General features: G+C 42.6%; 1 protein-coding gene across 3 annotated transcripts in view; it reads left to right on the top strand.

The window, feature by feature from the left end:
• The window catches only part of SH3KBP1 (SH3 domain containing kinase binding protein 1), a 326276-nt gene that overhangs the window by 239764 nt on the left and 65516 nt on the right, over window positions 1-20996 (top strand). For all 3 annotated transcript variants that reach the window (XM_087427608.1, XM_087427607.1, XM_004435176.3), the window contains one exon: window positions 16102-16209. In XM_087427608.1, coding sequence (XP_087283734.1) covers window positions 16102-16209 — 108 coding nt within the window. The remainder of the gene's footprint in view (window positions 1-16101; window positions 16210-20996) is intronic.

Raw genomic sequence — 20996 nt, forward strand, 5'->3', positions numbered from 1 at the left:
CATTTTGATATGCTTCTTTGTTGTATGTATGAGTTGAGATGAAAGACCTGAATTGCTCTTCTCTAAATTCGATTGCTTTTGCTGTAGAGGTTCTCAATTTACCCCAAATTCTGCCGGTGTTTTTGTTGTATAGTCAGTTAGGTGGTTTCCTTTTGCCCTGCTTTTCTGGGCTGTGGCAGGAGTCACAGGGCAGGCGTTGCCCTCATTTTTAGCTCTAGATTGTAACTTTGTGTAGCTTTCTAGAAAATGAGTCAGACACCCTTAGTGGTGCCTATGAGCCCTCTGCGGTTCCTGAAATAATGTGCAAAGACCCGAACTATTTGTGTGTATCCCTGGAAACTAGGATGAAATGTGGCAACCCGAGTGGTTTGTTTTTTAGTTTATTTATAAAGAATTCTTGTGGATTTGGGAACATTTCCACTTGTGCAGAACACACCTGTGTTTAGCTTTTATTTCTAGTCATTCAAAAATAGTTCCTTCATCTGTGTTCCTGCCACCCCCAGCCCTACCTTCCTGATTTGTGCTCAGAGCATGTTTGAAGGGGTTCAGAAGCCTCTGGGTCTGGTTTCCAACCAGAGAAGCTCCCTAGAGAAGGGCTGAGTGCAGCCTGCTGGGGTCAGGCTGAGGCTCAGCTGTGACGGTGGCCGCCATTGAAGGATGCTCCTTGCCCTGGCCACTGCTGCTTGTGACAGAGTGAGCCCAGCTGTGGAGAGGGACGATGTTTCTGCCCTTGGCCAACAGCCTCCTGGCCTCAGAGTGATGGCCCTCTCCTCCCAGCCCCCCTAACGTGGGAGGAAGGGCTTCCTATGTGATATCTTTGTAAACAAGGATCTTTAGGTATTTTTTATAAAAAGGATCCCCTTAGTAGCTGTGTCTTTGACCCTTAATAAAGCAGACATAACCCCCTGTTTCTTCATGGGTATAAGTGTATTTGACAGCATGGAAATAAACACTAAGAAAGATAATATTATTGACTAAAATCATGGAGCAGTGGAGATGTAGGGAAGGGGAAAGAGACATATATAAGCCATGTATAAGCCAGTGCTGGTGTTCAGGGAAGGAATCCTGTGGATGCTCCCTAAAGAAAAAGGGAACCCAGAGGATTAGAGAAGGCAGGAGTATATGGTGACCACAGCAGAAATACAAACTGGGGGTTTCACCTTTTCCTAGGAATGTATTAAACCAAGGACCCCCGATATTTGGAGCTAGACTTGCTTTGAGGGCAGAGGTAGCACCAAATGCTAACGCAGCTTCCTTCGTCTTTACCTCAAGGGGTTTTCCTCCCTCCTTTCCTAGACAACGGTTGAGGATTTGACTTAATAGTCGCTCGATCTACCAGCACGAGTAGCTTCGAAGTGCAGGACCCTTCTGGGCCACTGGCAGCAAGAGCCCAGGACCCCGCATCACCCTCCTTTTTCCTCACGAGTCTCTCCCGATCTTGGGCTCACAGCAGCCCTGGGAGTTAGGTGGGACCATGGGTGATCTGTCCAGATTACAAGGAGAAACAGAGGCCCAGAGTGCAGAAGCAACTTTCCCAAGGGACTCACAGCAAGTCAGTGGCAGAGCCAGGGCAGAGGCATCTCCTGACCCTAAATGTGGGGGCTAGGCAGGGCGCTACTGCCCAAGTTTCCTGGGGGCCAGTCGGATGCCTGTGGCAGATGGGGCTCAGTCACTCCCAGGGGTGACTCTTGTCTTCTCATTGAGTCACCTATTGTTGCAGGATATCTAGTGCCTGTGGGATTTTCTGTCTACATTAATGACATTATCATTATTTTATCAGGAAAACAATATTACCACACCATTACCCCATCCACTTGCATTTGGGTGTCCATGTTTCTGATCTTTAGGGTCAGGATCATCCAAGACTTTCTGATTCCATTGTCACCTCTACAGAAATGAAATGATGGTCAGTGCAGAGGAAATGATGAGCTCGGCTCAGGGCTAATGTTGGTTCTTCTTGTGTCCAAAGCCCTCTTCTCCCTCTTCTTTCCTCCACTTTCCTCCCATGCCCAGAGTATTTTGCCTTCCTCTTTTCTTCTGGGCCCCGGGTGCCACTTAGTTTTCTGCTTTTACCATGGGGAAAAGAAAGAAAGAAAGAAAGAAAGGCAGGAGTCCTGAGCTCCTTCCTAAGTCATTCTATGATTATATGTTCTTTTGTTTGTTTTAATGTTTATTTTCCCTTCCTTCCTCCCTCCCATTAATTCATTAATTGAAACATTTATTCAAGAGAAAAATGTTTCCAGACTCCCTGCTTCCCGCCCCACAGGAAGTAAGGATGTTTCCTCAAAGAAAAGTGGCTTTAGGAATCTCAAGAAAGGTTCTCAGCTTGGTATAAGAGAGCCGATCAGCTAAATAGATTGCTGGCCTTGACCCTTTCTCTCTGAACTGCCGAAGCTTTTAGCAGAGCTAAAATGCTAGGATTAAATGTGGTTTCAAGGGTGAGGAGTAAATTAGCAGGTGTCACCCTGAGAATGATGACATGCTGACAGGCCCATTAGAAGGACATGTTTTATGAGGGAATGAAGAAGTTAAGCATAGGTCTGGGATCATCTGGGTTTACACACATTTGAAAAATGTCAGTATTCAGCAAATGAGTCATTTATGTCATTGGATGCATTTCCTGCAGTATGGTCTGTCTTGTTAGACTGCATACGTTCTTACTGGAGACAGAAGTCGCAATATGTCTCCTCCTCAGAGTATTCGAAATCCCCAGGAATACAGTTTGCTGCTGTTTTGTCTTCCTCTTTAAAGGAACCGGGCCCCTGGGGCGGGTGAGAAGATTCCTGACACCATAAGTGCATTTGATCAAAACTCTTCCTTGGTTACCATCACAAGCACAGTTTTAAATTAAGTGAGGATGGTAAACATAGGACTTGAGGGAGGAGAAAATTTCTCTTTCCTTTACCAGTAGGCAGTCAAAACAGTGCCACCCCAGAATTTTGATGGTGGCGATTGCAGGTTTTTCGTGGACAGATGAGTTTGCAATTGATGCAAATTCCCAGCTTTATGTGTCTCCACAAATTACATAAAACTGTCCAAAGGGACCCTGTGTTTGTTCAACCTAATTGTCATCTCTCTCTAGACTGCTGTGCTTTAGTGTCAGGACATTAGTAATCCTTGCAACACAATCTTGGGATACTTTTTTCCTGCGACACACAGAAAAATCTGCAGATGTCTTAAAGAATTAGAGAGAAACTTTCTGTTTTCTATTTCCAACCTTTCTATTTGTATTGCTCTGAGAGGGCTGTTGTGAGGATTAAATGAGATATTGTGGCTGAATGCTTTAGAAATGTAAAAGTTAAATTATAGTTATTGCTATGATAAGTTATTATAGGAAGGAGAAAAGACAAATGCCCAATGACTGGGAGTTCTTTCTTGGTATATTGAACTATCCTGAAATTAAGGTCAGTACTTTCCCTGAAGTTCTCCTTTATTATTTATTTCAACTTTTCTTGGGATGAAAGTAATTTATTATAGTTATATAGCCCTTGTCTTATTAAGGTATCTCAAAGCTCTTTACATTCACATTTCCATTTTATTAAAATATACTTTTCTGAGATGGAAAGTGGCACGGGATGCACATTTAAGTAATACTTTAAAATTACATAAATCAGGGCCGGCCCCGTGGCTTAGCGGTTAAGTGTGCGCGCTCCGCTACTGGCGGCCTGGGTTCGGATCCCGGGTGCGCACCAATGCACCACTTTTCCGGCCATGCTGTGGCCGCGTCCCACATACAGCAACTAGAAGGATGTGCAACTATGACATACAACTATCTACTGGGGCTTTGGGGAAAAAAAAATAAAAGGAGGCGGGTTGGCAATAGATGTTAGCTCAGAGCCAGTCTTCCTCAGCAAAAAGAGGAGGATTAGCATGGATGTTAGCTCGGGGCTGATCTTCCTCACAAAAGAAAATAAATAAAAAATAAAAACAATAAAATTACATAAATCATACTTACACTTGGAGATAAAATAAGAACAGAAAAGATAAATAGATAAATACAAAGAAAAGTTGAAATCACCCGTGACCTTACCAGCTTCAGATACCTCTCTTAATATTTGAGCTATGTTCTTCCAGACTTTTTACACACACACACACACACACACGCACACAATTACAGTTCAAAATAAAAATAAGATCATATCATTCCCACACTATTTTGTAACCCTCTTTGTCCAGAATATATCGTGCCTGTCATGGGCAATATGGTTAAATGATTCCTTAGCATCCTAATGTATGGAGTACGACAATTCTCTTTTATATTTAGCTTGTTTCTTGTTTTTCCCTATTTTAGACCATGTTGCATGTAGTCATCACCTTGTTTGTAAATCTTGTGCATGTAATTATTTCTCCCACTTTCTACTACTTGTGTAACCTTGGGTAGGTTGCTCAATCTCTCTGTGCTTCAGTTTCCACATCTGTGAAATGGGACGATAATAGCATCTACCTCCTGGTGGTGTAAAGATTGAATGAGTTAAAGTAGGTGAAGCACTTAGAATGCCTGGCTCATAGTAAGTGCTGTATAAATGTTAGCAGTTGTTATTATTTCCTGATGATAAATTGCTAAATGTGATGCTACCTCAGTGCCTTTTAAAGGCATATAAGTGATATTCTGAAAGATTGTACCAATTTACTCTCCCCACAGGAGTATATGAGAATATGTTTCCCTATCCTTGTCATCCCTGGTTATTATCATTCTTTCTGATCTCTGCTAATCTGATAGGTGTTTGCATTTTTAAAAATGATTACTCAAGTTGAAAATTTTATGTGTCATTTTCCAATTGATTTTTATAAAAAATACTTTATATTCATGACATTAACCTGTCATCTTTCCCATTACAAATGTTTTTTCTTAGTTTATGACTCATAGAGATATTTAAGAAAAATGTCATTAAAAATAAATACCTTTTAGACTTAAATTTTCCCCATTTTATAGTTAACTATATAGTGCAGTAAAATTCATCCTTTTAAGAATAGTTTTACTTAAGGCTTTTGTATTTTGGTCCTAGTTGGAAAGGGTAGCCGGCTATTAAACGCATTCCTGTTCTGCCTTCCTTAGGGCTTTCAGAGGTTCTATTTAAAGCTTCTGTCCTTACAGTACTTTTTTTTTACAGTGGCGTTCAGAGAGCCCCTGAGGTTCTGCATGGATGTATGTAAGGATCCTCATATCCTAGACCAGAGCTGGGCAAACTCTTTTGTAAAAGGCCAGAGAGTAAATATTTTCGGCTTTGTGGGCCAGTACAATCTCTGTTGCATCTATGCGAAAGCATCATATGTAAATGAACAGGCATGGCTGAGTTCTAATAAAACTTTATTTATGGACACTTAAATTTGAATTTTGTGTAATTTTTACATTCCTTGAAATATTATTCTCTTGATTCTTTTAATATATTTTTAAAAATTATTTTATTGAGGTCATATTGGCTTATAACATTGTATACATTTCAGGTGTACATTATTATATTTCAGTTTCTGTATAGAAACTGTATAGAAACATCTGTTCACCACCAATAGTCTAGTTTTTATCCGTCACTATACATATGTGCCCCTTTACCCTTTTCACCGCCCCCGACCCCCTTCCCCTCTGGTAACCACTAATCTGTTCTCCTTATCTATGTGTTTGCTTGTTTGTCTTCCACACATGAGTGAAACCATTTAAAAATGTAAAAACTAGGGCTGGCCCGGTGGCATAATGGTTAAGTTCACGCTCTCCTTTGGCGGCCCGGGGTTTGCAGGTTTGGATCCTGGGCGTGGACCTACACACCACTTATCAAGCCGTGCTGTGGCAGGCGTCCCACATACAAAATAGAGGAAGATGGGCACAGATGTTAGCTCAGGGATAATCTTCCTCAGCAAAAAGAGGAAGATTGGCAATGGATGTTAGCTCAGGGCTAATCTTCCTCACCAAAAAAAAGTAAAAACTATTCTTAGCTTGTGGGCTGTACAGAAATAGGTAACAGGCCAGATAAGGCCCATGGGCTATAATTTGCTGGCCCCTGAAATAGAATGTCTAGAAACAGACCTGTAAAAATACAGCCACTTAATTTTCAACAAAGGTGGAAAGAAAATTTAAGAAAGAAAGGATAATCTTTTCAAGAAAAGATTGGCACAGTTGGACATCTATAGGCAGAAAAAATGAACCCTAACCTAAACCTAACACATTATGCAAACATCAACTCAAAAATGGACCATAGATCTGCATGTAAAACAAAAAGCATAAAAAGTTACTTATGAAAACATAGGAGAAAAGAGTCATTAGACATGACCCCAAAAGCACAATCCGTGAAAGAAAATACTGCTAAATTGGGCTTTGGCAAAATTAAAAACTTTTGCTCTGCAAAGATACTGTTAAGAGAATGTTGTTGGTTGGTTGGTTTTTCTTACAAGGCCATCTGAGCCCAGTGTTTAGTAAATAATAGCCTGATATGTAATTGCATAAATTTTAAGGACCTTGGTTTTGTTCTGAGTCTTCTTGGGAATATCCTTTGTAATACAAGACCACGAATCTCCCATATTGGAGTCTTTCTGTGCTCCTCCCCACCCCCACACCCCAGTGCCCCTTCTCCCCCAGGGTGGTGGACAAGTGTAGCCACACTCCACCAGTCAGGCCTGGACTCAGCTGAGCAGACTGAGGGCCGGGATTTGACCTGGGAATTGCATTTTTCCCTCACTGCACAGGCCTAGAAGCTACATTTGCTGAGTATAGAGAAAAATACCCCAAACAAATGTTTATGCAAAGGAATAAGTTTTCCTAGTAGAAGGCTTAAAAGGAATGTAGATTTGTCTCATGAAGAATGGAGATAGAAGGTAGAAATTTAGGAATTTACCCATAGCTGCTGTAGCTGGCTTAGATGGTCCTGACCTTCATAACGATCATGGCTATGCCCTTCCCCTCGTATTCCTTCCCAGTGCTTATCCCAGAAACGAAGATACTCCCCCACCCTCACCCTTCCAGCCTTCTTTGTGTCTCTTAGAGATGGTGCAGGAGCTAAGAAAATCTCTTCAAACGTAATGAGAGATGCTTTATAAATGCCGGTGTCTTTGTCAATGAGGCAGTGTTGTTTTATTATATCTACTATCTTTTTAGTGGAAGAAAAGCCTGTATTTGGATGCAGAATCAATCCAGTTCTCTAAGCATAAATGAAAACTCAGACTCACCCTTGAGAGATAGATTGTGCCATTAGCCATGTGATTTGGAGGAGCCGAATGTGCCATTAGAAACAGCTTTTAAAATTTAGCCTTAAGTGGTCATCTCAATGTAAATGACCTAACAAGTAGAAAATGAGAAGTTTCTATGAAAACATATTGTTACATAACTTCACATACTTGATGATATTTAAATGGACCAAAAAAATATAACAGTGCTACCTTAACGATTTGCATTTTGTGTATGACTTGTTCACGTGCCCTCATATGTTAATGTCTCTTGTCATGCTTAAAGCCAGATTACAAATACACAGGAAAGGCCCTCTCTGCGAATATCTCCTTTTCACATGATTTTTGAAGTAGATTTATGGGAGTAGAAATTCTTTCATTCAGCTGTTAGAAAAAAGGCTAAAAGCATAAATATGTCCTGAGACTTAAGATTATATAAACTGCAAATGAAATAATGAAATCAGTAAACAATTCTCATATATTTGTTGTGTGCAAACCACAACTCCAGGAGGTGCCCAATATGAATGGTGACCCTGGAATTGGGCCAATATGGCAATATGTATCTATTGGGTGCTGTTCTCTGAATAGGTTCCAGGTAGCAGCATCTTTTTCTAAGAGGGAAACAGGCTGTCAGCACTGAGGCCTTTGGGGCTTCTGCTGAGTTGTCTCCTATTAAAATCCCCTCGGGCCTTCCTGATGCCTGCCTGCCTGCCTGCCTGCCTCTCATAGCGTCTGTGGAAGCTCTGTTCTCTTTCTGGGGACTGAGATTTGGGTTCAGCTTTTTTATCATTTCTTAGTGACATCTAGGCTTAAAGGTTATGTCTGTAGCATTTCCTAACCCATGTGCTATGAGGGGATTATAGGAGTGTAGAGTAGTGATCCCCTCAGCTCTCCAGGGTGGATGGGAAGGGCCTTAAGTGGTTGGAACCCTCCTCTGGGTTGATGGCCTCCAACAACTTTTGGCCTCCAGCAGTATGTCATCGAAATATTATCATTTTATATGTGCACCATTATCTGAAAAAAGGTTGAGTGGCACTAACTTACTGCATGTATTTAACTTTTCCATATAAAGATGTTTAACACCGACTCTACTTTTCCTTAGGGAATGCTCCGCCTTCCTTGTTAGAGAAAGGTATATATGACTAGCAAAGGAAACTCCGGGATAATTAAAAACCCTCGTATGTATCTTATTTCAGAAATTCTTTCTCTAGGACTTCTTTTGGGAATCAGACCTTGAAATAGCTCAGACTTAAAGATAGAACTTAAAGTTCTATTATATCTAGAATAAAATAAATTCATTCTAATTAAAGAAACAATCTTTTTAAGTGAAAATGTAGCTTCTGGTTGCGGCCATGATGGAGTAAAGGGTATTAGACTTACTCTCCTGCCATAGACAATTTTAAAATTGGACAAAATACATGACCCAGCTCTTTTTAGGCATTAGACAATACATAGCACGGGGATGTGATCCTTGAGAGAAGAGAAGCATAAAGTGAGTTCCACATCAACTCTGGCTTTTTGCCTGGGGGCACTCTCTAAATTGCAGCACAGGGCAGTGGAGCCCAAACAGAGAGCAGAAGATTCACTGGATAGTGGAAACAGAGATTGTAATTCAGGGCTTCCAAGGTGGCTGCAATTTTCAGGGCCAGGAATTGCAGAGGAACAAGCTGTGCAAAGAAAAAGCTCCAGAAGTCTGTATATGGGAGTCCTTTGAGTCTTTGGCCAAATACTGAGCTGTGCATCAATAGGGCAAGACTCCACCAGGCCAGGCAGAAAATAAGTATAGAGAGCGTGTGGGCTGTGAGCTGAGTAAATATCCCAGAGGTCACCAGTGATGGGAGATGTTGGAGTTCTGACCAAGCAGAGCAGAAAAACTTTGCTGAACACACCTGGCATCAAATTGAGAACACAGAAAAGGCAGCCATAGGAATAGTGCTACCCTAAACCCACCCAAATAAAGCCTGAAACCAAGCCTTGATAGGTCAAGATGATCTGCAAGTAACTTGCGCACCATGACAAAACTCAACACTCTTGCAAGGAAAACAACAAAATCCAGTCTCTCAACAATGTAGCATGCCCAGTTGTTGAGAACATACAATCGCAAACTGCTATACATATGAAGAAGCAGGAAAATGTGAGTTATGGTATGGGTAGCTTATGAAAGACATGGGGGACATTTCTGAATACAGTTTTCAGACATCAGTGCATACTTCAATTAATACTGGCATGACCAAAAGGAAGCTTAATTACTGCTTTTTGTGCGTTACTCATCCAATTTTTTGTTACCAGTTATACAATATGTAAAATGAAAAAATCAAAAGTTATTATGGCAAAATCTGTAAGTTATTGCCCAATAAAAAGTCGGGAGTTTTTACAAGTAGGTGAACTCTTTGAGGTCATGACTTCCCAGTAGCACCAAGCAGTGAATGACTGCCTAAGCCTCAATGATCCCAGGCTATTGGCCCTTGGAATGTGACATTTTCTGGAGTGAGCTTGTCCCTGGGCCCGTCTCCTTGGCTTATCTCATTTACTGTGGTATGCCAGGCATTTCTTCTGACACTGAGATAGACCATGGTTCTCTTTTTTTCCCTGTTACCTCATAAACCATGATGTGGATGAGCCTGCTTTAGTAACTGACTTATGGGGATGCTGGAAATTCTGAGCAGAAATCCCAGCCATGCAGAATAATTGCATCTCTTGGGGAGGCATTAACAAGCAAAGGCAGAGCTGAGTGCTCCTGGGCTTCAGCGTCTATGGAGCTTTCTCTCAACAGTCCCTCTGAAGCTCCATGCAGAAGGTGTTCATTAGTAAATATTAAACAGTGCTTTTCGTACTGCTGGTGGGATGCTGAGGGTGTGAAATCCCCTCAGGGCACTCTGAGGCTCACTTAACAGCCACACCAAAATTGTACAACACTCACTTTCTCCTCGAATGATACCACTTTTATCAGAGAAGGTTATGAAAAACAGCCATGCTGGATAACTTCTGGGAAACTGGTACTAGGGAGCGGGGTGGGGGAGAGCTGACCACCAGGAGAATTGGCAAAGCAGAGTGCTTTTCTTTTTCATTTGGACCAGCTGGTAAACTCATTTTCATCTTTTCACTTTTCGCTTTGATATGTCCATTTCTAAGCAATAAATTCTGGTATAAACTCACATAGGGCACTTATAGTGTCTGAGAAAATGTGGCCTACCTTTTAGAGGTACTTTTTAAGTTGTTACTACAATTATGAACAAATAATAAATTCAGTATAGACCAACAGGTAAGCCTGATCATATAGATAAAGCTTTCTTGTGTAGCTAATCTATACCTACCTCTTCCTCATTCAACTTGACCTCACTTCTAATGTTTGAAAATTGAGAGAAGTAGATTAGTAGTCTGGGGGAAGATTGGGCCATCCATCAATTAATCCATTCAGTCAACATTTATTCAGAATCAGTGTTTGCCAGGCACTGTGCTAGGTATTTGGTGGATACAAAAGTTTACATAAAGATCATCTGTTTTCAAGGAGCTTACCATTTTTTAGAACCTTGTCACTCAAAGTATGGTCCATGGACCAGCAGCATTGGCATCACCTGGAAACCTGTTAGAAATGCTAAATCTCAGACCTGCCCCAGACCTATTGAATCTGAATTGGCATTTTTACAAGATCCCCAAGTGGATAGTATGCACGTTAAAGTTTGAGAAGCACTGGTCTAAATCACTGATTCTCAACCTGCGCATTGGAAGGACATAGGGACCTTTAAAAAGCACTGATTTTTTGGTCCCAACCCCCAGAAATTGTGATTTAATTGGTGTGGGGTGTAGCCCAGGCATTTGGATTTTTAAAAATTCCCCCAGGTGATTCTAAATTTGCAACCAGCTTTGAGAAACACTGGTCTAATATGTTGCTTTGTACTCTTGACAAAATGGAGCCCAAGATGATGTTGTGGCTCATTCTTATAACCAATTTACAAGCCAGGTGGCAAGTTTGTCCTTTCTAAAGATTTGAAGTGCCTAGACTAGATGCAGACACATCAGAGCTCACTACTGGCCCCCAGCCAACAGGTTGTATGTCAGGGAGCAGCTCTCAGCTGGTCCCTGGCACCATAGCTGTGTAAATTGGTGGAGTACTTCAGCTATGTTCCCTAGGGCCCCTCTGGCAGGATCGAGTAGACTGAGGCATGACATTGAGGTCTTGGCAAGGCCTCCCTCCTCAGACACACCTTGGAGCTATGGCAATCCCCCCCTTGGCCCTCCTCCAAGTGTGTGAGCTGCTGCCAGGGTGTTTCACCTGAGGATGGTGCTGAGTCACGTGACAACTGCTTGTGAGCTTAATTAAGAAGCTTTCCTGGCTACATTGTCCCTCAAGGTCTCTGGGACCAGTCCATAGAACCACAGTAATGACAGTAACAACCACAAGCAGTTGTGTTGCTCTTTACACCTTGCAAAGATTTTCCTGTGTATCAAGAAACTGAGACCCCGACTTTTTATCACTAGTGAACCCCTTACACATCAGATGGCCCAAGTTTGCTCTCCACCTCTTCTCTCTGAGATATCTCGGCTATCTCTGAGATCTCTCTCTCTGACCCTTCTCTCTGAGATACTCGGATAACCTGAGAGTACAGAACATAGAGGTTGGAGTACAGCACTCCTAAGGCTTTGTTTATTCATTCCTTAAAAGGAAAAACATCATTTGTATTTTAGAAGGAAAAATATCATATTTTACTGTAATATCTACCTGGTGATGAAGCACAGAGACAGCATTTTGGCCGTTTTAATGACTTGATCATAGAAGAATGAGCATTCTATGTCAGAAATATAATTCTTTCTATACCCTTGACTCTCGATAAGGGTCCAGGTCTACTGTCCTCTGCTTTCATGCCAATAGAGCTTATTTCTAATCATCATTGTTCTGGAAACTTTCATCTGCATGCTAATCTTTTACTCTTTCCCACTACAAACTCCGGCCTTATTCAGAGGCCATCCCCTCGCCTGCCTACACTGCCTTTTCCTCATCCTTATCTCAGAATTTGCTAGAGTAACCATCATCTCGGGTTGTGCCTGTGGTTCTGGTGTAATTATTAATTGTGTCCCAGGTTTGGAAATAAATTATGTGGTCATCCTAAAATCTTCCAGTATTTTGGCCACTCTCCTCAGTGGTCATCTACTGCCTCATTGTCCTGCCTTCCCCCACCCCTTGCCATCCTCTTTGGGGACATGTACTCCACCCTGATGACGTTCTAGTCTCACAAGTCATTGACCACCTGCCCCTCCATTCTGACAGGGGTCACTCATGGGTGCCATCTTGCCTCACACCTCACATCACTATTCAGTAGACATTGGTTGGGAGCCTCCTGGGAGCTAAGCACTGCCTTCACCCTAAGCGCCAATTCTTGAATATTCTCTTCCGTGACTCCAGCTTCCCACTCTCCCTCTTCCCTTCCTTCACACTTGGTGATCCTGCCCTTGACTTTTCTCATTGCCTTGCTTCTTGCCCTCATTCTCTCCTTCCTGGCTGCCTGGTGTCTCTTGGTCCTACTTGTTTTTAAATCCAGGCTAGCACTCCTGCTGGCATCCCTGTGCCATATTGATTCACTGTGTCTGCCTCTCCCAGAAGGCTCTGAGCTTGGGAGCCCCATAAGTATATGATGACTCTCTTTTTTCTCCTGAATTCCTCTCCTACCTTACATGTTTTAGGTCCTCAATAAATAAATTGAATTCACTGCTCTTTTACACTTCTGGAAGTGCCCAGCCCTCATACGAATAATTCTTTCTTCATTTCTGCCATCAAAAGGCTGGTTCTCTTGTCTGGTTTGTTGAAGAGAACTTACTTTCACTTCTCTTTTTGCTGTCAAAATTGTTCCTGTTTCCCTTAAATTAGCTTCTATTGCTAGGGGAAGAACAAGGCCTCGGTTCTCTGAAAATCTCCGACCCACTCCAGGCATCTTGATGCTGCGGCTGTTTTCTGTCTTGCAGCAGGCCTCTTTTTTTCACTTTTTTTAGTATTCTAAGTCACAGTGCAGTTTTCTTTTTTGAATGTGCTTATCTCACCCATGAGCCTTGTATTTGTTCCTGTACCAGTCAGGACAGTTAGACATATTGTGTTCTGCTTTCCCTCTCTTACCTTGAATGAAGCAATGATTAGCACTGTTAATCATTCCTTAAAAAGCAGAGTGTAGAGGAACCATCCAAGGCATTCCCCACTGATGGGAATATAGTAAATATAATGTCATATGCACTGTTTTCCCCTGTAGGTGGGCAGGAGTTCTAAAGTTACTCTAGATATAAAGATATTCTGGATATATTCTGGATAAAATTTTCTTTATTGGTTTTTCTCACCTATGACGCAAAAGGTTTCATTACATTGGTTCTTGGGTTACTGCTTGCATAAGACTAAGGCAAAACATGGATTTGCACCATTTAGAAAGTTCAAAAGAAAGCCTTTTAAAAGAAATGTAGCACTAAACAATATTTGAGTGCCTTTTGTGGACTTAATTCTGTATCACATGATCTGAAATGAATGTGGAGGGAAGTCCAGTCCTCATATAAGCAAACCCTTCACACATGGAAAGATTTAAGATTATTTGAAAAGCTGTGAATGATTCTTTCCTCTTTGGTACCAGAGCTCTTGGTTGATACCTGTTATGAAAAAAGACCTTGTATAATACTGTGTGTCTTTCTTTCATGTAAATCTCCAAGCTCCCTGGAGTTAGGGATCATGTTCCTTGCATATTTAGTGTTTGGTGCCTACAGAAGGAACTTAAGTGTATTTTGCATTTAATAGATGTTTGTTGAGTGGAATATCGTGAAGTGCAAATTAACACAGTTGTGAGTGTTAGAGAAAAGATAAAGCATTCATCATAATCACCTTCCTAACAGTGAGTTTCAAGTTGGGTTTTGAAGATGAGAAGGACTTATCGAGAAAAAGAGGAGGAAAAAAATGTGCCAGGCATTTCCTCAGAAGCAAAGCCTTCTGGATTGAAAGACTAATTTCTAAGAATTAAGAGTAAAGAAATTCCACCCCCTACTCCTTCATAAGTTTTTCCGCTATCGTTGATGACATAACGTCTCAGGGTTGGAAGAACCTCAGAATCCATCAAATTCTGCCACCACCACCTCTACTGGTGAATCCCTTCTTTAGGGACTGATGCTAGATTGGTTAGGGGGTGATGTGACATGAGCAGGACCAGAATATTTACCAGGGCTTCTCAATGTCATTTTCCAAGAAAGATAAGCATTCTCCCGTATTGTAAGTCTTTTGAACCTTGTTTTGTTCTGGGTAAATCTGAATTTGATGCTTCAAGTGTCTCTGTTTTTGATGTTGGTTGGGACTAGAATTTACATTCTGTGATTAAGGACCCATTTCCAAAATGCACGCTCTCTTTTGAAGTGTCGGTTTATCCTTGTAACATACCACTGGGGGAAGGGAAGGTGGTAATCATTTACCTCTCACCTGAGGTGGGCCTTATGTAAATTTATATAGAATCATCACGAGTTAAGGTAGATAGAGGCTATCTTGTTCTGCAATAACCCAAGTGTTGGATTGCAAGAGATCACAGAACTAGGGTTAGAAAGAGTCTTCATTGATTCCACAAATATTTGTTGTACTGGGCATTGTGCAATGGGCTGGGTTATAATGGTGAAAAGTCAGATGTGTTCCTCACCTTGCTGGAATGTGTGATCTAGCAGGGCACAAGTGAGTCACATAAGCCGTGGCCCTCCAGGGCCCTCTACAGCCAGGCCCTAGGCCACTGCCTGTCTACTGCCTGAGCCCTCCTGGCCCCTTCCCCAATGCCACTGGTGTTGTGGAAGCCCATGAGTGTCTCTCCATGGGCCCTGAACGTGATCTTCTCACTTTCTTCAGCATTCCCTCCTTCAGATGTAACTTTAAAAGTCCTCTGTGTTCCTGGTGTATTTTGGAAAGCCTTCACTCATTTTGGGCATTAGCTGAGAAGTTGTTGATCACAGTCTGAGAAATTGGGTTTTTACTCAAGGATGTGTACTTGACAGTGGCGTGTATATTGTACATACACTGGGCAGGAAGAAATGCCCAAGCGAGGAGGTTTACGATAGGCCAGCTGAGTCTTGGGTTGGGGTGGTAGAAGTGGAATTGAACCCAGAGGACAAATGCGAGATACAAAACTAGAGCAAATCAGTGTTCCAAGCAATTGGATTGTGGGACAAATATAAGTGGTTTTATGGTATGAGGTTGAGTGCCCAGGAGAACCGTGAGGCCATCAGGCTCAGGATGAAAACTTGGCAAAGGCTGAGCGCTCTCTCTCTCTCCCTAGCACCTGGCACAAAGTAGGCGCTCAATTAACGTTTGATGAGTGAATAAACAGAATAAGGATTATTCAGAGGGAAGCAGGTATGATCTGGAAGAGGGAATAGATTTATTCATTCATTTAGTAAGCAAACACTGAGTTCTATAAGCTGGAGGAAGGGCTGTTCATGATGACAACTGTGGCCCATCAGCATCGAAAGGAGAAGGTGAAGGAGAGCGGTGCATTAAAGAGCTTGCGTAAAGTGTGATTTTTCTTATGCTTGGCTGACTGTCGCAAAGCCCTTTTTAATTTTGACAAGCTTTGTGACAGGCTAATCAAAGAGAACATTTGTGCATGTGATATTTTCTAAACCACATTTGCAGTTAATGAAATAATTTTATTTCAGTAAAATTAAAATAAGGAAAATACATATCCTCCCATCTTTAAAGGAAAAAAAACAGATCTTATTGATTCTGGGCATCTAAAAGCAGCACCGAGTGTTGAGTTCCAGCCAGCAGCTCTCGCACACTTAAGCTTTTGTTCTCCCATCTGACTTTGGCGTTTGTGCTGACTTAGTCTTAGTAACCATTGTCGCATTGATAGTGGCCTCAAGGAATGGGCCTCCGTTCTCTCTAAAAGGGCTGTCAGATCTCCCTGGAGGGTGCTTGCCCCATTTCTCATTCTCTGCTCTCCTGTTTCCTAGGACTGCATCGATGTAGGCTGGTGGGAAGGAGAGCTCAACGGCAGACGAGGAGTGTTCCCTGATAACTTCGTGAAGTTACTTCCACCCGACTTTGAAAAAGAGGGGAATGTAAGTCTTTGTGGATTTGATCTCAGTGCTCCACACGCTGTCAGAATTGTGGCTTCCATGATGGGACCTGGGATGCGGGTGGGGAAGTTGAGTGTAACGTTGAAGAGCACTGGCATTTTAGTTTGACAGACCCGGGTTCTGAGCCCTTGGCTGCCCTATACCCGGTGTGACTGTGAACAACTCCATTAACTTCCACGAGCCTCAATTTCCTCATCTGTCAGCTGGCGACAGTGATCGTTATCCTAGGGTTGTTGCATGAATAAACAAGATAAGGTGTGTAAAGCACTTGATGCGGTACCTGGAACATTTAAGCACTCAAAGAAATGGCAAGAACCCGTGAGTGCTCCATTTAATAGGTAGACTGCCTGTGTCCTGCACAGCACGTCCTTGGGGGTGGTGAAGTGGCCAATATTGTGGAAGTGGCTGAAAAGCACTTTCTGAAGCTAAGGACGCAGAGCGAGATCTGCTAATCTTCCTACGATGTGCGTGTGTGTATGTGTGTCTGTGTGTGTGTATATATATGGACGTGTGTATACACACACATTCATATATGTATATACACACACACCTCTGATCTGTGCTTTCTCTTTCTCTGTGGGAACCCATTTTACGATGCCATTGCTTAAATGAGCCAGTCCATCTTTGTTTGCCTCACTCCAGGTGAATTATTTCTCTGATGATGATGTAACAGGAAGTGTTGAAAAGTTAGAAGCACTTTACGTTATAAGGGGGCAGCGATTTGGTCTTTTCCGTCCTGTTCTGCACCTCAGGGCTCTTTGCTCAGACTTTTGCATAACTTCTGCCCACCTTCCCCAACCTGGGCCCTCTTCATGCTCATGGGTGCTCTGTTACTAGACCTTGAACCTGGCCTTGACCCATCACCATTCCCATGGAGCTGAGCTTCAGGAAGGATAGAATACTGGTAGATTGGTTGCCAAGGATACTAAACAGCATTGATGGTGTATGAACTGCATAGATGAATGGATATAATTGTTCAAGAAGGTAGATGGTGTTGGCACCCACCAGGATTATGCCCCATAGATCCTTAGATTGGTTTGAAGCCTAGGGCCACACCTTTTAGGCTTTTTGATAGCTTGCTTGCTTGTATTGTTTAGCTTAAAGATATTCTATTCCACACCTGTTCTTCTCTCTTGAAATTGAGTTTGGGGTTCAGAGAATCTGGATTCTGCTTCCTAGTGTTTTCCAGATCCTTGATACTTACTGCTGGTCCATGGACCACACTTGTCACTTTTCAGCATCACCTGGAGCTTATTAGCAACGCTCGGACCCCACCCTAGACCTGGTGCATCAGAATGTGCATTTTTAACAAGATTCTCAGGTGATCTGTTTACACATTACAGTTTGGGAAGCGCTACTATAGAGGCAAGTATCTGTCTAAGTAATGGCAACCTTAGCTTCCAGTTCCCAACCATATTTTAGGAGGGGAAAAATTCAAAGAACAAAGAGGAGCTCACCATTCGATAAAGAAAGTTTCCACCAAGCAAAATCACTTGAGCCATTTTTACTGATGACAATTGCAGTGGTGGGTTATCAGTTGACAGAATCCATCCCTGAGAAGAGCGGATGCTAACACTTAGAAATGACCAGATAGTAAATGTTTTTGAACACTAGGACACAGGAATGAGGTTTGGCAAACATTTATAGAGTGTAGTGGTTGTGGCTCAAGGCTGCAGCGTTGGATAGACCTGGGCTTGAATCCTGGCCTTGTCACTTGTTCTGTTCAAGGTCAACTCCCTGAATGTCTCTAAGCCTCAGTATTCCCATCTATAAAATTGTGAGAATAATTGTACCTACCTTGTTGAACTGTTGAGGAGATTAGCTGAGATGATGCGCATGAATTCCTTAGCACAGGGCCTGGTACTTGGTAAACACTGCATACGTGTTAACTATTCTGGTCTTTGTAATTACTATTACCAGAAGGGTGGAAAGGCTCCGGCGAAAACCGTGCAGTAATGATAGAAGTGTGACTCGGCTTCTTTTTGCTTCGGCTGGTCAAGTCAACACAGACTTATCTTGGTGTCTTGGTGAGCTTCCCTGGGAATCCAAGTACATCTAAAAACTTTGATGAATAGACTTGACAAAGAAATCTAGTACTTTATAAAATTTATTTGTAGAGACAAGCGAGCACGGAATGGCATAATCTTCATGTTAATTCTCATATTTTTTCAGGATCTGCTGCCTGACAGCTATGTTTCATGTTCATTCATTCATTCACTCTGTATTTGTTGGGTCCCTTCTCTGGGCTCTCCACCATGCCTGTTGGTGGGAAGTGAAGAGAACATATGGTTGTTGCCCTCATGGGCTTAGAGTTGGGCAGAGGTCTGGTGTTCAGGGCTGTAGAGACCTGCCAGACCCTTCTGAAAGGACGCTGAGGGCGGGCCTCCCCCAGGGAGTGGAGGTGAGGAGGCCATCCAGACTGCCCGTTTCACCTTCTCACTGATCTTTGTAAGCCTGGTAAAAGGTGTTCACATCCTGAAGCATTTGGGTGCCAAGACCTTCATGTTGACTCCTCTCCCTATGGCCAAGGAATCTTTTTTTTTTTTTTTTATAATTTTTATTTATTTATTTTTCACCCCAAAGCCCCAGTAGACAGTTGTATGTCATAGCTGCACATCCTTCTAGTTGCTGTATGTGGGACGCGGCCTCAGCATGGCCGGAGAAGCAGTGCGTCAGTGCGCACCCGGGATCCGAACCCCGGGCCACCAGCAGCAGAGCGCACACACTTAACCGCTAAGCCACGGGGCCGGCCCTGGCCAAGGAATCTTAGCAAGCATGCTGTCCTTGGTTCTGACTGAGGTAGTATGATTTTGAAGGCTAAGGTAAAATCTGGGTAATTCTTTTAACAAATGGGCAAAGCCTGTGGTTGCCTACATTGTGGTACCCTGTCTTCTAGTTCCCAGTTATATTTTAGTGGGGCAATAAATTCACTCAGGTGAGAGACTGCATGGCATACTTTTCTAGAAGCTCTGCTCTGTTACATAAGGTATTAAGGAAAGACTTCCACTGAGACAGTGAAGTTGTCAGTGATGGGTAGATTCATCTTGGCTTGCTCGTTGAGGCATACATGCTCCTTGGGGCCCCATGGGCATCTCTCCAACCCCAGACAAGCAGCTATTATCTCGATGATAGGTCTTTTAACCTTGTCCCTAAGAAGCAGAAAACTCAGTTTTAGGGGAACAATAGTCATACCTGTCAGACAAAGTAATACCTACAGCTGAGATGTGATTGTATAATGTGACATTTAGCTTTTAGAAAATTCAAAGTATTACATCCTTTTCATCCTCTCTGGCCTATAAAACCAGCCAACCAGCTTTGCATCGGTTGTTATACCAGCCTTTATTGCTGCACCCAGAGTATTGGTGAGTTGGTGACAATGTGACTGGATATGGGGCTGTCGTTTGCTGCGTTGACTGTGTAAAGATGATTAGAACTATTAACACAAACACACTATGTGGATGATAGAGTCTGAAACATTATGCTGCCACTGGTTTCAGCAGATGTCATCTTGTCTTGCCAGTGGCTGGGGTTGCAATCATTCACCCAGAAAAGAGGACGATCTGTGATGATTAGGGCAGACAACAGCAAACAGCACTTAGTCAACAGCAGAACTCTTGAATCAGTAGGCATCAGTGAAGCCATTCTGACGAGGCTGGCGTATTTTCTGCTGGGAAGTGGATTCAGGTGGTTACCACAGGGCATTTTGGTATTGCTGGAGGTCTTTCTTTCAGAGAGTGCTCAGCAGATTCTCTGTCACCAGGGCGACAAATGCTTTGGGGCTTTTTCTCAAGATATTCCCTGAGAGCACCGGTTGATCTGTTAGTGCATATTTTAGAGCAATTATGTAAGCTATTTATGAGAGAACCTAGATTCAATAGCTGTCTGTTTATTTTGAGCCTTGACAGTAAAATTAAATATCAGAATGGAAAGATTAAATATTCTGAGAGCTCTAATGAAGCAATGTGCATTCTCTGTCATCATTACTGAAGGAAAACGGGGAACTTGGACTCTCAAGAATAGCAGAAACAACTTCTCACTGTCATTAAAAAATAGAATAGGTATTCTAAAAGATAATGTTTCTGAAAGATAGGGTATAAGGATTTAAAGTCTCAGGCTCTAGTTTTGTTAAGAGAATCTGTTCAAATCACCAGAAGAAGATGCTACTGTTCTAGTATGTATTGATTTGGAGGGCTCTTCCGAGTTTGTGCCGTGTCAAGGACCAGGGCATTGCTAAGATTCCCATAGGTGTTTCCTTAGTGAATGTTCTACAGTGGAGGGTCTGCCTCTCAGCCTCAGGGACACAGAAACCTGCCCCCAAGGATTTCTAAAGATGCCTGTGACTGTGATGCAGTCTCACTTTTGCCAACTCAGAGAGTCTTACCCCAGGAGCATACTGCCAGTTGACTAATTGCAGCAAGAACTGAAATATCAGTCCATCTGGAACGCATGGGTCTGCCTGCCCTGGGCATTTGCTCCTTGTGGGCCTGATTCCTTAGAAGCCAGGTTCTATAGGAAACCACATTTCTTTGGTGCTTTCTGGGAGAGCAAGGAATGAAAACAAGAGGAGGAGCTAGTTGTTCTCACGAAGGGTCTTGCAGGTGTAGCTTGAGGCCCCCTCACGCACCAGAGGGAAAGGTGTGCCAAGGGAACCGTATGTGGTATTCAGCTGAGCCCAGATGATGCTTCCAAGAGCACTGCACCTTTGGCCTTAGCAACTCTCCATTTTCATGGCTGACCAGACCCTTCCTGTTCATTGTCAATCTCCAGAC

The sequence above is a fragment of the Ceratotherium simum genome, chromosome X (assembly GCF_057802395.1).
Source record: "Ceratotherium simum simum isolate JZ-2026a chromosome X, ASM5780239v1, whole genome shotgun sequence".
NCBI lineage: Eukaryota > Metazoa > Chordata > Mammalia > Perissodactyla > Rhinocerotidae > Ceratotherium > Ceratotherium simum.